Source organism: Condylostylus longicornis, unplaced genomic scaffold, assembly GCF_029603195.1.
Source record: "Condylostylus longicornis isolate FDR11 unplaced genomic scaffold, ASM2960319v2 ptg000055l, whole genome shotgun sequence".
Lineage (NCBI taxonomy): Eukaryota > Metazoa > Arthropoda > Insecta > Diptera > Dolichopodidae > Condylostylus > Condylostylus longicornis.
In genome coordinates, this window is record NW_026578024.1 from 2,893,186 (window position 1) to 2,915,168 (window position 21,983).

At 25.4% G+C, this 21,983-nt stretch overlaps 1 protein-coding gene across 5 annotated transcripts in view; it reads left to right on the forward strand.

The window, feature by feature from the left end:
- LOC129612072 (probable serine/threonine-protein kinase DDB_G0282963) overlaps positions 1-6,145 on the forward strand; it is a 142,416-nt gene extending 136,271 nt beyond the window's left edge. For all 5 annotated transcript variants that reach the window (XM_055525547.1, XM_055525551.1, XM_055525548.1 and 2 more), the window contains 2 exons: positions 2,187-2,292; positions 5,458-6,145. In XM_055525547.1, the coding sequence (XP_055381522.1) occupies positions 2,187-2,292; positions 5,458-5,668 (317 nt within the window). In that variant the 3' untranslated portion in view covers positions 5,669-6,145. The remainder of the gene's footprint in view (positions 1-2,186; positions 2,293-5,457) is intronic.
- The last annotated feature ends 15,838 nt before the right edge of the window (positions 6,146-21,983 follow it).

The following is a 21,983-nucleotide window of genomic DNA, read 5'->3' on the forward strand; positions in this document are numbered from 1 at the left end:
AAGAGAAATTTAAATTTCCTTTTTCTTAGTTTCGGGTCAGTACTTTCAGGAGTCAATGAAAAAAAATTTTAAACTCTGCAGTTAATTAACTAAAATAATAAGCAGAGAAGAAGAAAAAAATTATAAAAAAAAACAAGTTCGAAACCGCGTAAACTTTCGTGCTTTTTTTTTGTATTTTACTTTTCTATACACAAAAAATCCCTTATAAAGGATTCCATTTTCTTTGTTTTTGTGGAATACGAAAAGAAGAAAGGTTTGTAGGTAAACAAAACCGAACCTTAGTAAAAAAACAAAATAAAAATATTTTAAACTAAAAATCTGTTGAATAACGAAACCATAAACTTAAATTCGAAACTTTTCTTACTGACCTTTTAGCTTTCGAGGAGAAAAATTTCTCTGAAAATAAAGTTTATAACACAAAAAAAAAATTTTTTTTTCAGTCAGGCATTGAGAATTTCAACGGGTATCTTTTTTGCTTTTACACATTATTGTAAGGATATTTTAGTATTTCACTACAAGAGTGCGGTTTTTCAGTTCTTGAAGTAGAAACATTTTCGTTCTTGTTTTTTGTATAAATATTTTTTAAATAATTTATTTTTAATAAAGAAAGTTCCGAGATCTTAATTTTTCACTTGTTTTACAATATTTTTTGTTTATATTTGTAATAATGTTCCTAGGATTACGATATTTAAAATCACTTCCTTTTTTTTTCAACTTTAAACTTTTAATAGGAAAATTTGTTACAGATATTTTTTTTTATCTTAAATGAAAAAAAAAAAGAAACAGTTTAATTATGGAAACCTAAAAATAATTAAAATGAATTCTTCTGAAAATTAAATAGCAGTAGCAAGATGAAAAGTTGAAAATTAACCTGCAGGCACATTGATAAAGGAAAACTTTAACTTTCTCGTAATTATGTAAGGATAATAATAATAACGGTTATAAGAAATTCCAATTAAAAATTTTCATGTTGTAAATATTTTATAGCGTTAAAGTAAAACGAAAGAAAATATTCTTTTTTTTTTTTTTGAGAAAAATTTAAAATTTAGAAAAAAAATTTGTATAAGTAGCAGCATATGTATGTTATACAGTGTGAGCATTCCAGTGGATAGATCTTAACAAATTTACGGGAGAGCAGGTATCGTGCAGTTACGTTAAACTGTACGGTTACACGCGCCGCTTATTCTGGATGATATAAGCATTGTAATCGAAAAGAGTTGCATAAATAGAAAATTGTTTGATTACTATAACCTGTTTAATCGGTAAATTAATTCCCAACTTTTTGATTTCGTATACCAACTGGGAAGGTGTGCATTGCTAATCATAGTTTTAATTACGTCACGTTGCATTAAAATTTTGTCATCATAATTAAAATTGATCTCATCTTCTTATGACTCATATGTTAATAGTGTCATAATATTCGCTAGCTTTTACTTAAAAATTGAAAATTTTTTTATTCATTGTTAATTAATTTAAGCATAATATTTGCACAATTACCTCAATTTTTACATAATTTTAAAGATTTTCGAAATTATCGTTCATCTATCTGAAATTCAATTTCATATAGAAGTTAAAATTAAAAGGGATAGAGTTTCCATTAACTACAAAATTCATAACAAATAAAATTTTCATTTTTTATAAATAAATTCATTGAATAAAATCATTTTCGCCATTAATCACTTACATCCCTTAGATTTTAAACTTCATTGAAATTGACTCAAAAGTAGAGAATTGCAAGAATCTTAATTTACCACTGCAATTGTGCCCATTAATAAAAGTTGCCCAAAATGTTTTAATTTAAACTTTAACACCCAAACCAAATTGCTGCAATTAAAATTTTTGCTAAATTTTGTAATTTTTTTTTTTTAATATTAAAAATCAAAATGGCAATTTTACCTTGTTTTTTTTCCAAACAAAAATTTTTTTGCCAAATATTTGCACGATAGAGGAAGAAAAAGAGTTCTGTGTTCTTTTTTTTTTTGTTTTTGCAAACTGCTTTTGCGTTACAAATTCGTTTTTGTGTTTTAATTGAAAACCAAAAATTTTGTGTGTGGCGTAGAAAGTCCCGTTGTTATTTTAAAATTTAAATATTTGATTTTTTAGAATTTAATTTTTTCATTGCAGTTTTTCACTTTATTTCAGCATATAATCTTGTATATAAAAATTAATTTTAATTATTTTTACAGGTTCTGTTCGACCAACAAAAGGATGGAGAGCTGAGCATAAAGCAGCAAGAACTTTAGGTATTATCATGGGAGTTTTCCTTTTATGTTGGCTGCCATTCTTCTTATGGTAAGAATGCACTATTTGTCTACAACAATTTATGAATAAAAACAAGTAAAAATGTTTCAGTCCAGCTTAATTTCGTGCAGCTAGCCTTATTAATTTTTCAGTTACCCGAAATTTTTAAGCTTTATCTTAATAGAATTTTTTTGAGTTATATGACCAACGGGTTCTGGTAACTGCCAATTTTAAATCTTAAGTTTTTTAAAATCAAGTTCCACTAATTTTAAATTTCACCTGATTCTGCTGGTTGCAGGTACTTAACATTGTTCCTGTTTCGAAGAAAAGTTGGAATTCTTAAAAATTTAATGAGCTGGGGGAGCAATAATCCTTCACGTTCTTTCAAAATAATTAAAATAACTCAAGCAAAAAAAAATAAAAGAATGGAAAAAATGCTAAGCTTAAGATCATAAAGAAAAAATTTGGTGGCATTTTCCAAGTGAAATTAAGATTGTTTCTTCAATTTATGCTGAAAGTAAATTATAATTTAAAATTTTAATTGATTTCATTATCAATTTGCAGTTCTTGTCTTTAAATAAATTGAATAAGAATTTTATGAGGATATTGTAAATAAATTATTTGTTGGCAGAGTTGTACACGGATAAAAATTCTTATTCAACTTAAACTCGAAAAAAATTCACAATTATAGGGAACAAATTTAAATTAATAGAAAAAATTGCATTTTCATGGATTATTTATTTATAGGAAGAGATGCTGCCAATATTTCGCATTAAAAGTGTTTAATAAATTTTCCCATTAATTTTTTTAATAAATAACAAATTTTGTGAGTAAATACCATTTTACTTTCTTTATCCTTAAGTCTGAGAATTCCTGTTTATAAAATATAAAATTATAAATTAACATTAATCAATGTTAAATAGCGAGACGTTTAAAAAATTATAAAATTAAATGAAATTCAAATTTACTTAATTAAAAATTCTTATTTTTCTCGTATTTAAATAATTAATAGGAAAGTATTAATTCACTTACTGCACTCAATTTATTAATTACATTCAATGATTTATCACACTATATTTAAATTAGAAAGCCAATAAACCCTCCTCTTCAATAATAACACGAGAATACTAATTAAAATGATCCTTTATTGAAAGTTAAATTATGGATTAAGAATGAAACTAAATGGGATTAAGCATAAGACTGCAAAATATTTTCAATAAAAAAAAATAATAAAAAGAAAAACAAAAAGGACATTTTTTTATTTTCTTATACTGATGCACATTGCACATACATTTACATCAATGCGAATAATTAAATTTTAAAGAGTTGAAGTAGATAAAAAAAAGTTATAATCAATTTTAATTGTTTTTTCTGTTTTTGTTTTGTTTTTTTTATTTAATTGGTTACTGTAAAGCAATTATTGTTGTTCGGGTTGAATTTTCTTTCAATTCCAATTAAAATCCTTGCATAATTTTATGAAGCATTGAATTGGTTAATGAATATTGTTGTCTTTTTCAAAAAGCATGACGTGCTCATTTTTTCAATAGAAAGCTTTCTTTGTTTTTCAATATTAAAAATTATACGATTAAGTTTTAATATTAAGGACGATGAATATTATTACCCGTGTACTTCTCACGTTACACGTACATTCTTCTACATATCGAGTTGTCGAAGAACGAATTGGACTTGAAAAGAAAAAATTCTTCAGCTACAGTACTAATCTTTCCCAGCATTAGTAAAAACTGTTGATTGTGGTCTAAAATAAAGAGTGGTCTAAAAATTTGTTAAAATCCATATTACGTTTATTGTAGAATTTTCCAAATTGACTCATTTTAATTTTACTCCATGTAGTAAGAGATTTACAAATTTCTTCGATTAGAGAGTAAAATTTACTGTAAAATTAAAGAAAATAATTTACTAAAATTTCGTTTATTACTCTAATCTGCATTTTTTATTGAGTTCATTCGGATTTCTTAATTATTGCAATGTTTAAATTTTGATATGCTAAAGAAATTTTGTAATAAATCTCAATGTATTTGTCTCAATTTGAGACCTTAATAATGTAAGACCACCTTTTCTTTTTAATAGTTCATTGAAATTTACAATATTTTATTATAAAATTGAAAGTCATTAAAACCTGATACGAAAGGAAAAACTGATTGTCAAATGATTTAATAGCAATAAAGTAAACACATATGTAAACATATACGTTTGTATGAATGTGCACATCATGTTAAAATAACATGTTTTATGAGGATTTTTTGCAAAAAAAATAAAAGAAATCACTTGATCATTGTTAACTTCGTCTTTTTACATTCTTTATTCTATGGCAGTGAAATAAATTTGAAAATCATGAAAATTACATTAATTAAATAAAATAATTATGGTATCTTAACTGGAACTGAGATATGGTATTTCTTTAAGATTTAATTAATAGTATAATTAGACAGTTAGAGAACTGATGATGACATGTTGTGCATTTATTTTAAGTTTTCTTTTTTTTTTCAAGATTATAATTTGAATTTTATTTCGAATAATTAATTATTTGAAAACTCAATTGCAAATTCTTACACTTGTTGTAAAAAAGATATAAAAATTTTATGTAAAAGGATTAAATCCTGCGAAGGAACCGACTGCAATTAAAATTACAATATTTGGAATCTATTATGATTCGATGAAATGGTGTATCAGAAATTGTGACTTCTACATAAATTGTGAATATTATAAATTTTAATAATAAGTATTAAATGGTCAAAATATTGTTCAAATTCATTGTACAAATTTTTCTGTATGAGATTGATTTCTCTTTTAAACGTTTTTTATAAAATTATTGCTTTAAAATTCTTTGCTTTGTTACCCCACAAATCTGGGCTCAAAAATTATTAAAAGGAAATAAATGTTGTTTAGATGACAGACGTTTTCAAAAAAAGTGCTCATAAGATGATATCGCTATTAACATCAATTGAAATTTCGTTTATTCTACCTATAAAGATTAAACGAAGCGACTAAAACATCAGTTCAATAAAAATTACTCACTCACACTGAATAATTAATAAAATTGTAATTGACAATAAAATTATTTAACAGCTTGGATATTTTTTATTAAAATCCAATAAAAAAAACTAAAAATTCAATTGAATAAAATCTAATTACAATTTATTTCAATATTTTTTTACTAAAAAAACCTTATTTTTTCCAATTATTCTAATATTATAGGTATGTCATTACATCATTGTGTGGTGCTTCATGTCCATGTCCAGATACTGTTGTAGTTGTATTATTTTGGATTGGTTATTTCAATTCAACATTAAATCCACTTATATATGCATATTTTAATCGAGATTTTCGAGAAGCATTCAAAAATACATTGGAATGTGTTATACCATGCTGGCATAAAAAGAATCCATATAGTGCTTATTATGTATAGCATATGAAGGAAAATAGAAGAAATTTGAATTTTAATTATAATAATAATCAGCAATCACATCAACAACAACAACAACAACAACAATATCATTATCAGCAAAAATTACAACAACAACAATACAATAATCAACAACAATCAATATCAAATTTAACCGATTATCAACAACAATTTAATAATAGTAACATTAATGTTAATAGCAATATTAATTTACCCGCATATTCCAAATGTTATTTTACATCGAAAGCTTATCTTAGGACATTCATTAGAAAATTTTCTCAAAAATAAAATAAAAATTAAATAAATTATTTAAAGAAAACCCCTAAACATATATATATATATATATATATCTAGCTATATATAAAAAAAATGAAAATAAGAAATAAAAATATTGTAATTGTAAAAGTTAAAAAAAAAAAAAAAGAGAAAATTTATAAGAGAAGTAATTAATTTTAGTCTATAAGTTTATGGCTGTATAGATAAAAAATTATAAAATAAAATAAAAAAAAAATTGTATGAAATTATAATTTAAATTTATTATTTAATATAGAGATAAAGGATAATGAATGATAAACAGAAATTTAAATTTAGAACTGAAAATGAGAAAATTAAAAAAAAATAAAAAATTCACAACTTAATAACAGTAAAATTACATACAGACATACAATTTTTACTGTTCCCTATATACCAATACCAATGTATAAATGTAAAGCATATATACCAACACTTATGTAATAAAATTATATTATATAAAGGATAAAGGATAATGCAATTTCATATTTGAATGTATTTGTAATTATTATGTAATCAAACTCCATATGTAAGTTATTTACAATGAAAACTCTATTTGCTGAACAGGCTTTTTTCATTTTTAATTTTCCAGTAAAAAACAAAAAAAAAAATTACAAAAAAAAAGTAATAAAAATAAATTTAAATGCGGCCTAAAACTTTTTTTGCATTAAAATTACATTAAAAAGTGAAAAAAAAAATTAAAAAATAAAAATGAAAAAGCTGAAGAAAAAAATTGTATAACTGAATTTATTTAATTAGAATTTAAAAAAAAAAAAAAGATGAAATTTAGTATTGTAATGACTAAAAAAAAAATTTACTTAAAATAAATGTATAAAATTATAAGAGAATAAAAATGAAAAAAAAAAAAAAAGAACTTAGTTGTAAACGTTTAACTGTTCAAAGAAGAAATAAAAATTTAAAAATAAAAAAAATTGGAAAAAAAATTAAAAAAATTAATTATAAAAAAAAATATATTTTTTTGTTTAATTTTACTCTATAAACTCACACCCTGTTGCAGGTGCAATACGTTCGTGTCCACCGACGATTTACGACTATTCAACGAATCTTAAAGGCAGTGGATAAGATCGCCATACTTGTGCATTTCCTTTACTTTCTCTCTCTGTCTCCCTTTGACGTTTAGCTATGAGAAGGAGCCAAATGAAGTGTAAAGTTTTCAACACGCACGAGTACATCAATGAGAATCAGAAAAAAGGTAGCATTCCTTATCGAAAAATAAACGCAAGCTTTGACGATTTAAAAAATTTTACAGTGTTACGCTTTCCGAAATATATAAAATGCATTTTTGGAACACAGAGAGAAACAAATTGTAAATGATTCTAATCTAAGTAATGCGTTATAGTTAATATTCCTCTCGCAAAATAAGCAATAATTGCTTTTGCCTGAATTTAAGATTTTGGGTAAATTCGATTAAGAGTTTAATAAATTCAATCTTAAACAATTTGATTTCTTAATTGACACAAAATATGTACCTATTTTTGACTTCTTAGATTGAATTTTGGTGCAAGAATGCTAAATTTGGTGTACGTTAATTTAAAGGAACTGTGGTAAAAAAGGAATTTTATTAAATCTATGTGTCGCAAGAGAAAAATATGATTGGCAGAAAATGAAAATTTGACAAAAATAAATAATTTTGCTTTTAGTTTCAATGCATTGCTATTACATTTTGTTTGGATTTAAATACGTTTTAAAGGCCGTTTTAAAATTTCACTTGTGGATTAGTGTACTAATGGTAGTAAGCCATCTAACCATGGGAAATCAATCTGATTTTTGGCATGAATATTTAGATGATTAGGTGAATTAAGTAAATTTTAAGATGTAATGCAATATTTTCAACTCTTCCCTGTAGAATGTTTAAGGCAATATAAGAGGTAAGATATTGTTTTTGAAAACAAATATATAAAAAATCTTTTAGTACTCTAGTTCATTTTTTGTTCTTTAATATTAATAAAGTAAGTTTTCTAATTTGAATAACGTAATTTTGCGTAAATTTATATAAAATTTTATTTAGACGTTGAAAACTATAAAAACTACATCATCTCGAAAGAAATATCTGGACTTTTAATGAACAAAATATTATACATACATAACGTATGTATATTAAAAAAATTTATAAGTAAGATAAGTAAGATTGTATTCCTATTTTTAATTTAATTATTTTTTAATTCATAATGATCACAAAATTCATGAGAATTTAAAGCTCTCTTTGGAAGCTTAAGGTAACAACTCCGAAGAGGAAACAACCAATTTAATTGAAAGACTTCATATAACTCAAAATCTGCAAATAATTTTATTTATAAAAATAAACCAAACCATTCAACTAAAATTGTATGGAACCACACGAAATGAATCGCCCAATAAAAATACCTTTCTGTTTCATAAGTTAGAATAATCTTATATTATTACTGAAGTATTCACACAAAGTTTCTTTACTATAGAATTAAAATTACAAGAAAAATGAGTTCATTACAAAAACATTATTTTCAAATAAAATATTAAAGAACAAAAAGTGAACAAAAATAGCTAATTACACACTTAAGTCTTAAGTTTTAACATGATTGGAAGAAGTTTAATTTGTATATTAGTCTCATAAAAATAAATGTGTAACGTATAGCCTTAAATTACAAATTAAATAATTTCTTTTCGAGGAAACCTGATCATATGATGTAAAACATGCAAAAAACTTTTATTTTTCATTATTCAAATTACACGAAAACATTAACGTTGTTTGAAACAGAAAAAAAAAAATGCTCGTTAAAAACAAAATTTATTAAAGTTACAATTTCTAGTAAAATTTGCATATTTTTTTGTAATTTGACTTTTTTTCTCTTCCAATACCTATAACACATTAATATTACATCAGTCTTGTACGATAAAGTATAGAACAACTCACAAAAAAACCAAATATAAAATTTAGGAATTTTTATAATATCCTGTGTATGTTAAAAGGTAAGCATATCATGACAAAATTTCTAAAATAAAAACTTTTCTACACATTCTTTTCTTCTTTTTTTAATATTTTAATGTTTTTGAATGTGTTTGTATTATTCTATATGTACATACATACAAGTATTTACTTTAATCCTTAACGAGGACTACAAAAAACTCCAATTTTTTTCCGTTTTTGAAATGTAAATTATTTTCCCATTAATTATTCAATTTTTGTTTTTTGTTTGTTATTTTTTACGCTAAAATGTACCACTCATATGCTTGTAAATTCATACACACGAAAATATTGCTTATTATTTTCCAAAAAAAAACCTTATGGGAACAACGCATAAGCGACAGCACGTATGAAGTGTTCCATAAGATGTAGTGCTAAGAGTGTTGGTTCTAAGTAGAGGCTTATTTTCTGTTATCCGAAAGTTTTCAAAACAATTGCTTTAATGACCAGAACACATTAAATTTCAATAAAATTCTCCTTCTATATCTCTGTTTCAAGCCACGATATTTTGGGAAAATTATACTGATTTACTGTTTTAACAACACCGTTGTTGAAATGTTAAATTTCAAAGAAATTGCTTGGTTAATTCTGTGTGTTGGGCAAATATGTAAATTTGCCTGACACCTGATATATTTAAAAAAGTTAGCTGACACACACAGAGCTTATATATAAAATTAAAAGAAACCCTGTTTATAATTTTCTTAAAAATAGTCAGAAACATAAAATCTAGTTCACGTTCCAGCGAACTGCTATATTCCAAGATATGACCAAAGACTCTCATTCTCCAAAGAGCACAGGCAGGCTGATACACTGATAAACAAGATTTTCCTTGAAACAATTTATTTACGTTTTTCTACCATGGGAAAGCGCGTTTCTACCAAAAACTCGACATACGAAATTTGATGCTATGACATAACCACCCTTACTATATGCAATGCAATTGGTAAAAAATGAGAGAAAAGTAAAAAAATTTGTTTTAAATAAAAACAAATTCAAATAAATTTTCCCGCATTCCGGCTAATTTTATGCACAAATTGGAGTTACCATATCAACATGGCATATATGGTGTAGCTATGTTACATAGTACAAATATTAATTATTGAAATGTAAAGGAGAAACTTTTGCAAAAGGTATGAAAAATACATGAATCAAAATTTTTGGCAGGATAAGTAGGAGGAAGGGTATGAGTGAAATTTGTACGGCATATACCCAATTTTTATTTAATTTACAAATTTTAGACTGTTACGCATATAGATACTATAGTTTTTGTTGGTATTTAACATTTGTCATTTGAAGTTAAATGCTACACTGTTGCTTCCTGGAACAAAAGCAATTTTATTGAATTCAATAAAATAAATTAATTTCTGTAATATTTACAAAATAAATTACAACATTTTGTTAAGGTATTTAGTGAGAGCTCGAACAGCAAACTGAATGAAGATTATGCCATTCCTTTGCTCATCAGCAATCACATCACAAATAATTCAACTAAACTGAATTTCATGGAAAGTAAAATTAAAAGAATTTTCTGCTGCAACTCTACTTCCTGGAAAGCATCTGAATTTTGCATTCAATTTCCATCTTTGCCTTTATACTGCTTACTCCTCGAAAACTTATTTTCAATGTAGCACCTATGCATGCTCTTTTCTTTAATTTTCCTAAAAAAAAAATTTTCTTTTTGTTTTCTGTAATGTTAAAAATCCATTAAAATATGCACATAATTTTTAAGAGAAATTCTTGACCCTTACACAGGTCTTTTAACTTGGTTTTATGTTCAGCACTTTACGTGTACGACAAATAAATTTTTTATTAAACTTGGTACTTGTAATTTACCTTTTTGTTAATTATAATACTTTCTGCGGCATTACAGAACCAACATTACAGACAAAAAGTTGAAATAGCTACATAAATTGGAATTTTTCTACACGTTATGGTAGCGGCTGTTCAAGCGGTTTCATTTTTTCTAAATTAATTTTTTATAAATTTTGCTTTACTTTGAAATTATTAAAATTTTTAAAGTGAAGTACCTTTTTTTTTACAATCTTTTATATAAAAATATTGTTCATTGTTTTTCACTTGAAATACAATGAAAAAATAATATCGCATTTTGCGTGCGTGTGTGTTGTTGTATGTGGTTGTATAAGGATGTAAGATAAACCAGAATAATAGGAAAAACTGCAGTATGAGTGGAAATAATGTAAGATCGACCCATTTTAAAAGTAAATAACGGAAAAGAAGAAATAGATAAAATAAAGGTAAGGTTTATTATTATTGTATTTATAGAAAAAGGAATTGTGTTAGAAAACCAGTTCATAAAAGACCGTTCTCAATTTAGTGAAGGTCATGAAGTAAAAAGGGTCTCCCTAAATTTACGTTTTGCGTTCATCATAGTAATTTTTACTTGTAAATTTCTGCACATTATAATAGAAATAAGGCTAATTTTTAAATTCTGCAACTATGTTAGCCCTGTAATTCTGCAATATTTCAAATTCCCTCAATTCTGTACGAATAACACGATATTTATCAATATTATTTTATAAAAATTTAAGTCCCTTTTTTGCAAATACTAAGGAAAATTACAAAATAATTGAAAAATTGTAATAAAGTATATGCACATATAATTTAATTTTTGCAGGGAATCGGGCATTGTAAAGCATTTTTATGTGATAAAATTAAATTTGAAAAAATTTTTTTTTTCATTTCATTCTGTACTCAATAAATTCATTTATTCCATTGAAATTTAATCCGGTATGTAATAATACCGGGTATTAAAATTTTTTTTTATGAGATTAAAAAGAATATTGAAACAAAGTAAATTCATTTATTGGTTCAATTTAAATGAAAACAAACGAATAATTTTTGGTCCCCAAAGGTATAAAAGACACAATCTAAATTCATGATTGATGAAATTTTCAGCTTTTAATCCCAAATTGTTTTTTTTTTGGTTCTTCTTCTGTTGTCCTTCTATTAGGTATCGAAAACTTTAATTTCTTGTTTGAAAATTTGTTCTTTCGTTTTTAATAACAATCTTAATCCATATGCCATAATAACTTGTAAAATAACCTTAGGTTGCAATCAATTTACCATTACATAAGTGAAAAGAACAGCAAGGTTTTTTCTAAATTTTACGCCCACATTCAAAAAAAGAAGGAAAAATAAAAGTTATATACACATCTTATACATATTTGATAGATTTTTAGTACACACTTTCAATATCCTTACATTTCCAAGAAATTTCAATATGAGGTATACGTAGTTTTCCCGTTCAGTTGATTACACAAAAATGTTATAATGTCAGTTCCATTCTCAATTATTATCGAAGCATTCATTTTAAACTCTCATTCTTCAATATTAATAAATTAAATTTTTTGTGTTGAGAGTGCGATTTTAATTTCAACTTAACGTTAACAACTATAGATTAAAACTGCTTCTCTTATTCGAAGATTTTTTTTGACATTTATTTTCAAAAATTCACAAAAATCTCATTTGAAATATTTCAAAATTTTTGAAAGATTGCAAAATATTTTCTCTTTCCACTCTCGGGAAATTAAAAAGGCACAATTCACTACACAATATTACACAAAATGTTCATATTAAAACGATTATGGCACATTATTATAGAACCGTATACGCTTATGTACGTACACAGCAGTTATAGCTAAAGTTATACTAAAAATAAAAGTAAAATCCCTTTAGTATAACTGTACACGCATATCTATCGCATATGTTATATGCACATATTGTAAATTCATTTTGGTTATTTTATAAAAGGATGAAAAAGCACAAAAGAAAAACAATAAAGAAACTAGAAAATTAAGGCAAAAAAATCGTATTTCCTTTTGCTTAAACTTGTACATAATATACTACATAGGTAAGCGAAAAATATTACAAATGGTAGCAATACTAGATTTGGAAAGCGTGCAAGGATATTATTTTTATTTTTTTTTACAATTCTATACACATGTGAATAAATGGATTTATCGGTAAAGGTCTAATTGAGACCTTGTCGAAATATTTTCAAATCAATTATTTATGATTTTATATGGAATTCAAAGCAGAAAACTGAAGTATAAATATAATTTTATAGGTACATATGTTATGCATGACTATATATTTATAAATATAAGCGAAGGGGCGATATTTAAAATGCCTATATACGATTACAATTATGCACGTGAAATTTCTTGTAATATGCGAAAGTATACAAAGTGCTGAAATTTTATTTTTCTTATATTCTTCTCATATGTATTTTCCCTATAGGTTAATATGCACGACTGAATATTGACAAGGTGATTTTGTTGATATGATTTCCTTATATAACGAAAATGTTATGGCTTTCAAAATTGAAATAGCAAATAAATTAAATTTATACTCCTGACTAAATTTAAGATATAAAAATATTCGGACATTTGATGTTTGCCTATTTATGTTTCTTTAAAAATAAAAAGTGTGAAGCAGATGATATAAATTGTGGTATGCAATTTGCAAGGGAATTATGATTTAGGATGATATAGCACCAAAACCAATTTTCCCGGTGCGATGAAGTCATAAATATTCTGCATAAGACTTAATGTGCATTATAAGTTACAACTTGAAACTAAATAGCACCTGTCTTTCATTGATAAATGAAATTATGAATGTATAAACTTGATCATTTGCAATTTTTATTCATGCATAACCAGAGCAATTTTGCAATATGTATGCATTATTAGTAGTCGATATGTAAAGTGATTGAGGTTATTTTTAATTAACCACCGTACCACCTTTGATTTTATATCAATTAGGTGTAATTTTTATTGCATATTAATGAATCAATGTTAGAGATCTAAAAAAATGAATTTTTTAGTTATATTAATTATGAATTCGTAAGAAATATATTGAATTCGATATGAAATACTTGAACTGCTTATTTTTAATATTTTCTCTATCCTAGTGCCTTTAATTTAGTAAAAAACTTTAAAATATTGTTGTTGGATTTACCTAAAATGAAATAGTGATAGAAATCAATGTTAAGAGCTTTTACGATTAAGGTTCATGTTATAGATCAAAATATTTCTAAAGAAATTGTTTACAAATGATTATGATAAACAATATGTTTTACTCACGTAAAACGAGTTAGATTGGGATACAGTAGAAAAAAATAACCACTACATTAAATTTTTTCCTTCTCACTCTTCTTTTGAGCATAAAGCTTCCAGTTAACATCTTCACCTCTTTGTATTTTTTGCGATTTGCTTGACTTGACCCTATTGTAGATTTGATTTTTCTGATTCTCATTTTGCAGATCCACACCAAGTGTTATTGTGGTTTCCTTGGAGTGTGTGCTATCAATCTCTAGGTTCTTCTTATTTGTATACTAAAAGGATACCTGACTCTTCTCTATATCTTCTCCATTCTTCTGCTTCTCCATATCGATTGTAATCATCAAGTATTATGATGCATCTCAAGTATCAGACTGACTGTGCTAGAGTTTATTTTATTTTGTATATTTTTATTTCTAGACCTACATGCCTGGAAAGTTGCTGAAGGTGTTATAATTTTCTCTGTATTTCGTTGAACGTGTTTTTTTTAAAGAATAAATGAAATTGCTTAGAGATGGTGATTTTACATTATCTTTTGTGTGTAATTTGATGCTGTAACTATTTAACATTATTTTGGTTATGATGAGAAGAAACTTAAAAATACACTGTATATGGATCAAACGTTGCGTGAAGCAACATCTAACATTCAATGCAATAATAAGTACTTTAGCAAAATAGTGAATATTTAAACATTCTTTTAGTTATTTAAAAATGAGTCCTAAATATTTTTGTTTAATTACATTTGGCAAGAATTCTTCCTTTCCTTAATTGACCTTTACTAACGTTACCCTTCTTAATTCTATACTTTGCTATTATGACGCCAATTTTTCTTAAAAAATATTTTAGTTTTAAAATTGAAGTAAAATACCTTTATAAGGGATTTAACACGATTTTATTTCTCTATTTAAAAAAAATATTTTTTTAAGAAGAAGCATTTAAGCACATTTTTAAATTCTTTCCTGCAGGCATTTACACATTTTTTCCATATATAAAGCCAATCATACCTTAGAAACCCACACTATGGTACAGGAACAAAAAATTGCAATAACTATGCATAGTATGAAATGCACTTAGTTTTTGTTTGAGTTATTAAAATTTAAAAAGAATAAAAGACTCAATACTTTTTCTATCTTTTCCATAAATAAAATTATTTTGTTGCCTTTGGAAAATTTAACCACAATTTTATTTAAAAATGACAAATTTTCTTTTCTGAATTATTAAATAATTTTGCAGAAGGAGTTTAAAATTTACTATCCCAGTCCCTTTAATTTGAATTTAGATAAAAAAGAGAAATAATCCATTGAAAAAATATTAAATGGTAAAAATATGATGGAAAACTGTGTGGGTTTCAAATAATTATAGAAAAAAAACTTTAGTTTAAAAAATTAATTTGATTTAATGTTCCCAACTGCAAAATTCATAATTAGGAAAATGAAATTCGACAAATTTTTGATATTAATTTGTATTCGAAAACCATTGAGTTTTAGGATTGCTCAGGTTCGGCCCACTAATAGAAAATCTAAGAAAACTAAAATTAAAATTTAATTTCAATGTGTTTTTTTAAAATCATGTAAAGCACTCCACCAGACGCAGAGATTTTTTTACTCATACAGATTTCGAGAGCATTTATTTTAATTTTTTTTCCTTTACCTACCAATATTTTATATACATTTTCGTAGCATCAAACTTGCCGAAATCTTTTATTTTTTATTTAGATCTTTAGAATATTCATTGCAGTTGTAATTGTTGTGTTATCGACTGCCTTGCTTAAGTCTATTTAAATTTCATTGAAGTGCGAAAATTAACATTAAAAGCAGGGTTGAATATAGGGTATCTAAAAAAAATACTAGCAATTAGAAATTTCAATATTCTTCAGGATAAAACTGGACATTAATGTGACGATAGACAAATAATAGAAAATTAATTCGTAATATTGAACAAAGTAATAATTCTGATTTAGAATTCTCGCCGAACAAAATATTTTCACAATTTAGTTTTAAATTCAATAAAATCTTAAAAGCTGCACTATTGCGTTTACTTTAAATTATAAAGAGCACGCACAGCACGAAACAAGCCAGCGATAAAGTAAACCTGCCCGATTTGATCTGATTTTCCTGGAATTTATTAATAAATTTTTTTTAATTTTATGCATGTAGAGTTGCACTTAATTAATTGAAAATTTTAATTATAATCTCATTAAGGATCCACACATGAAATTTTATTCAATATTTCAAAAATAAAGTGTAGGATGTTAAACATTCTATTAAAATGCTAAATAATAATTTTTATAATATTTGCGAAAGCCGTTTTTTTCGATTGTTAAAACTGAAAGTGAATTTATGAATATTACGTTATTCTGTAAGGGTAATAAGCGTTTATAATAAAAAAATTCATTCACTCTTATTAAAAAAGAAATACCCACATATAAATTTTCTTTATCAAATTGCTGTTTCGTCAGTAAATCAGTTTGTATGTGAGATTTAAATATAATTTCAATTTATCACTGATAACTGATAAGTGATTACATTCATAAAGTTTTATAAAAAATAATTTATTAATTTTAGTGTGAAGGTGTCATTATTTCAGCAAGTTCCAGTGTAAAAACTCATTAGCAAACATGAATTTAAATGAAATAATAAAATAAGTGATTATAAAGCGGGGAGGAGGAGGGGGTTGATTGAAATTTCAGTATTTTATAGAAAAGCAAAATATTATTTATAAGTAGAAAATATGCCAAAAATAAGAAAATAAAAATCAATAAAAACAAAAACTACCACAAACAGCGAAGCTGTAGAAATTTTAGATTGGCAGGGATCATCCTTAGACCAGGTCACTGCATCCATAAAGGCTAATTGTATCATTTATAAACTGGAAAATTTGTGCTAAGAAACCGAGTCCGAAATATCTAGTGAGGAAGCAAAAAGATTGTGCTAAGAAACCGAGTCCGAAATATCTAGTGAGGAAGCAAAAAGATTGTGCTAAGAAACCGAGTCCGAAAAAAGAGCTATTTGAAAAATGTTTAAAACAAGAGTACAAGTCAATAGTGTTGGATGATAATCTTTTTTACAAAGTGTGATTTTAATATAGCTAGTCTATTTTATACAGTGGCGTGTATGTATAAGATTTCTATATAAATTACAACATTTGTACAAACCGCAATTTCTTTCTGGTATTACAATAGTGATGCCACTATACGGTATGATTGTTACATGCTGCTATATGGTATGACATTTGTAATCGATCTTAGTTATTAACACATGAATGAACATTTTCTTTAACCTACTAAATTGTTATTGCGCTGTGCCTATATCAATAAAATTATCATTCAATACAATAATTTTTTAATGGTAATTAATATTTATACTGAAAATAATTATAATCATATCGCACATAACATAATAAACAAAATATCTTTTTAATTTAATTTAATTACCTATAATTACATTGTATATAGAACATTAATTATGACACGGATAACGCGTCACATCGAAATTATCTTTACCATATCGTTTTTATAGTATCAAAAATAAAAAAAAATTAATGGTAGTAAATTTTAATGCCGATAAAGCGGCAGTCATTTCACGTTAATTGAATATTATCTGCCAATATAAAAATTCCAAAATTACGTGAAAAATAATATCTTAAACAATAAAAAAAAAAACATTCTAATCAAGGATATTTTTTTAAAGTGATGAAAATTCAAAGCTAAATGAGAGCAAATGAAATTGACCTTGTTCATTTTGTGGTAAATACAAGTACCTAATGATTCTTGGAGTTATATACCATTCGAAATTAAAATAATGCCTTCTTTTGCTAATGGCAATTTTTGTGTTTTCAGTTGCAATAAAAATTTTAAAGTTGTATAAATGAAATTTTCGAAGCACTTAGAAAAACCCGTGCTGAAGTCCTATAGAATTTTTCTTTGGAGAATTTTGAGAAAAAGCTTTATTGCAATTTGTAATTTGCGTAAACTGTTAGAGTAATATTTAGGGAGGATTGCCATTTCGGGATAAATAGGCCACCTGTAGCTATATTTTCTTGACCTTTTTTTCTTATTCAATCGTATTGGAGCCGCATTTCAGACCTTGTGAAAAACTTTAAATTTTCTTTTTAACGTTCCTTTTGAAAACTAAATTACAAAGTTGTGTACAAAAGCCTTACTGTTGGAGATTTAATGTAACCAATAGTCATACGCAGCTAAACTATTGTTAAAAATGTTAACTTTTTCGTCTTTCTATTTTCCGTTGAATTCGTTTTAAGTAAGGGAAAACAACATAGAAAATTAAGAAACAAAGGATTGGGAAGAGAAGGCGGAAGTATCTGGATTTTATAACTAACGATGCATAACAATGAGAAATTTAAAATAAACTTGCAGTAAGACTTATTTCTAAGAGTAAGAATATTTTTAATTTCGGCTTTTCTTGCCCAAAGTTAGCCACTTTTTTTAATATGCCCGATTTATTTTCTCAGGAACAGTATTGAACACACATACGTTTTAATTTTTTTGAAGCAACTACTGTCGGTTGATTTTTGTACATACTTAACAATTAAATGCTCCAGTACTTGACACGCTTATCTTAACATTTAATATAGGAAACAAATCGACCAAGTTTTTTATATCTACCCCCCAAACCGCATGATTTTCACATATACATGTTAACAATAATAATATTGAAATTTTGTTTTTTATTTTCTTTTTATTTTTATGCTTTATTTTATTAGTAGAGAGATAACAAAACTTTTCGGAAGATTACAAATATTTTCGATTTTAATTTTGCTGAAAAAATCAATTTTTTTTTTACCAGGTTACTTTGATAAGGTACTTACTATGTAATTACATTGAATTTAATATTTAATTTTTTGAAGAAACATATTGACATGTACATACTAATGTGTTCTTTTAATGTGTACATTGATTCAGAAAGAATCATACAACAAACATGCAGTAATTCAAAACTCAGTAAGGATTTGAAAAATTTTAATAGAATTTATTTATATAAAACATTATTTAAATATTCTAGTCAGTTTAATATAGAAATTGGTCAAACAAAAACTTAACCTTAATTGAATTCCTTTGAGTATTCAGAATTCATTTTGACAGAGAGAATTTTAGTTGCCATAAAGAGTAACGCTTCAGATGCATTTTATAATCGAAATGAATTTAATTTTTATTAAACAATGAAGAATGATAATTTAAGTTTCTTACTTCTAATTAAGTTATGAGGTCACTTCAAAAATAATTAATACAAAAATATTTTCATTAATAAGCTCCTGAAGACAATAATTGTTAAACTGCCGAAGTATGAACCATGACCGGATAAAGATTGTGAGTTCATTATAAAAATTTATGGAGGTCTGATTCTATTAAATATTATTTTTATAAATAAATTAATACATTATTATTCGAATAGAACTAAGATCTATTTCTTATTTAACATTTTATACAACGACATTTTGTGATATTGTTACTGTAAATTTTACATCTTTCAATAAAGCTAATAAACAAGACAATAGAACAAACTCCTGTGACATGCTTCTTTATTTTTCCTTTGTTTAACAAAACAAACAAATGCAAAAAAAACCATAAAGACACAAACACTAAACATAAACATGGAATCCTTAATTTAAGTCTTTTCATTTTATTTTATTATTTTTGTAACAAAATAGGTCTTTTACCTCAACCATTACCACAACTAAAATAAAAGGATATAAAATCCGATTTAAATTTATAAAAACAAGAGAAATTACAAATAAAAATATTAAGACAACTAAACATATTTTAAAATAAGAGAAACAAAAAGTTTAGACACAACTCAACACTAGGATACTGGATTTCTTAGAAGTTTATATTAAATAGGTGTCAGTTGAAACATTATTTTTAAAGGAGAAGTGCTAGCAATCATGACTTACCAAAAGCTTATCTTTGGTTCTTCAGTTATCATGAATATAATTGCAAGCACAAATACAAGTTCTAAATATTTTTTACAAAATACTGTTAAACCACACACGTTTCCAATATTCTTAAACCACACACATTTACGTCATTCTGCTGTCTAAATAATTCCCCCAACATAATTAAAATGAGACCACAACAATTTTTATAATGCGTAAAACAGAGGACGGATAGTGCAGAGTTAAAGACATTATAAAACAAATATATAATTAGGAATACACTTTGAAAACATTCTATGAATAAATCGTACAAGAATAAAGAAAAAAAGGATACAAAGAATAATATTAAACAAAGGACGAATCAATTCTGCCGATTCTGCATAATTTATACGATTCTAATCTTGATTAAGGATTTCTTTAAAGATTCTTTAAAATAAAATTGATATCATAGAATACTTAAGCAGAAAATCATAAGAATAAAGTCAACAAGGCAAAGATTTCCTTCAACAGTAATTAAAACAGTATGTGTAATTAATTAAAATAATCGTACATTAGAGGACAAAATCAGAATCTGTTGATGGAGACAAAAAATGCATATGAGAATCTTGTTTAAAGTGATAGCAAACACAAAACTCTCGCTCAAAATTTTGCTGTTAAATCACAAATATTTTGGAAAATATTTGTAGTTCCTAAATCTGAATGCATTTACAAAACTACTGACTGAATTGAAAAGACGTTCGCGTTTCTACTTAATTAAATTCAAATTTTAGATTTCGTGTTCGAAAAAATTTTAAAAATTTTGATATTTTTATTGCTATCAATTTACTCAAACGTAATTCAAAAATTATATTTAGATTTCAATTGTTTCAATTTCCTCTAATAAATATTGACAATAAATTTATTGATTCGTGTTTCTATAATTACACAAAGTACACGAATTTCTTTGCCAAAACACACAATTTCAATTTGAAAACATGCCATCCGTCAATTTTTTGTTTTTGTTAACGATTGTAGATGAATTTTCGTGAGAACATAAAAAAAATATCGGTATTTGAAAGCAATTGTCCTGAGGACGAATTTAAATAAACAAAGTGTAATAATGAAAGTGTTAAAACTGAAAGCAATTCATTAAATTTGATTGTAACATGACTGTTACATGCATTTTAAAATAAATTTACAATACCATTAGATTATTTTTGCAAAAATAGTAACGAAGTGTACATAAGACATCAATTTATTAGACATGAAACAAAAATTACAGAACGATTCCAGTAAAAATCAAATAATTTTTTTTTTACAAAAATATTTCTGAATTTTCAATATCAAGAAAAGTTTCTCTAATAGCTATTTATTAGGAAGAAAGAACAATAGATTCACATTCTAACATGGTTCTGTACAAGTTTCACAGTAACACATTAATTTTAATTTACTTAAGAGCAGTAATGCAAAAATCCTGTAAATAACGTGAAAAATGTGTTGAAAATCTATTGAATTGCCAGATATTTTATTAACATTTACGCAATCCCATGAGGAAAACTAGAAAATCTTTTGTACAAATGTAACTAAAGTTTAAAATCAATCAAATTTATTATTATTTCGAAAGTACTCAATTGTCGATGTTCAAATTAAGGTCAAATTTACAATTATTCGCCTTATTGAATTTACTAAATTAGACATGTAGGTCTCCTACTTATATGATAAAATTGCATTCAAATCAAACGATTTGGCCTTTGTTTTGGCACTTGATTTGAAATAACTCAAAATTTGTTGATAAACATCTTATGTGTTAGAGCCTATACTCATGTATCAATTATTTAAAGCACAATGGAAATATTGTAAGTTTGGAAAAATTGATTTAATAATTAGTAATTATTTTGGTATGGCCGAGACTACAATAATAATTCAGAATCACAAGAAAATTTATAAGGTTCCTGATTAAAAAACAATTTTGTTTAAATTAAAATCAAAATTATTTGTGAGTAGTGCATTGGAAGTTTAAGAATTTTTTAGTGCTTTAAAAATGAAAAAAAAAATGCAAATCTTTTAGAATAGAAAAAAGTTTTAGTTTTTTCTTCTTCTTTAATAGCCGAAG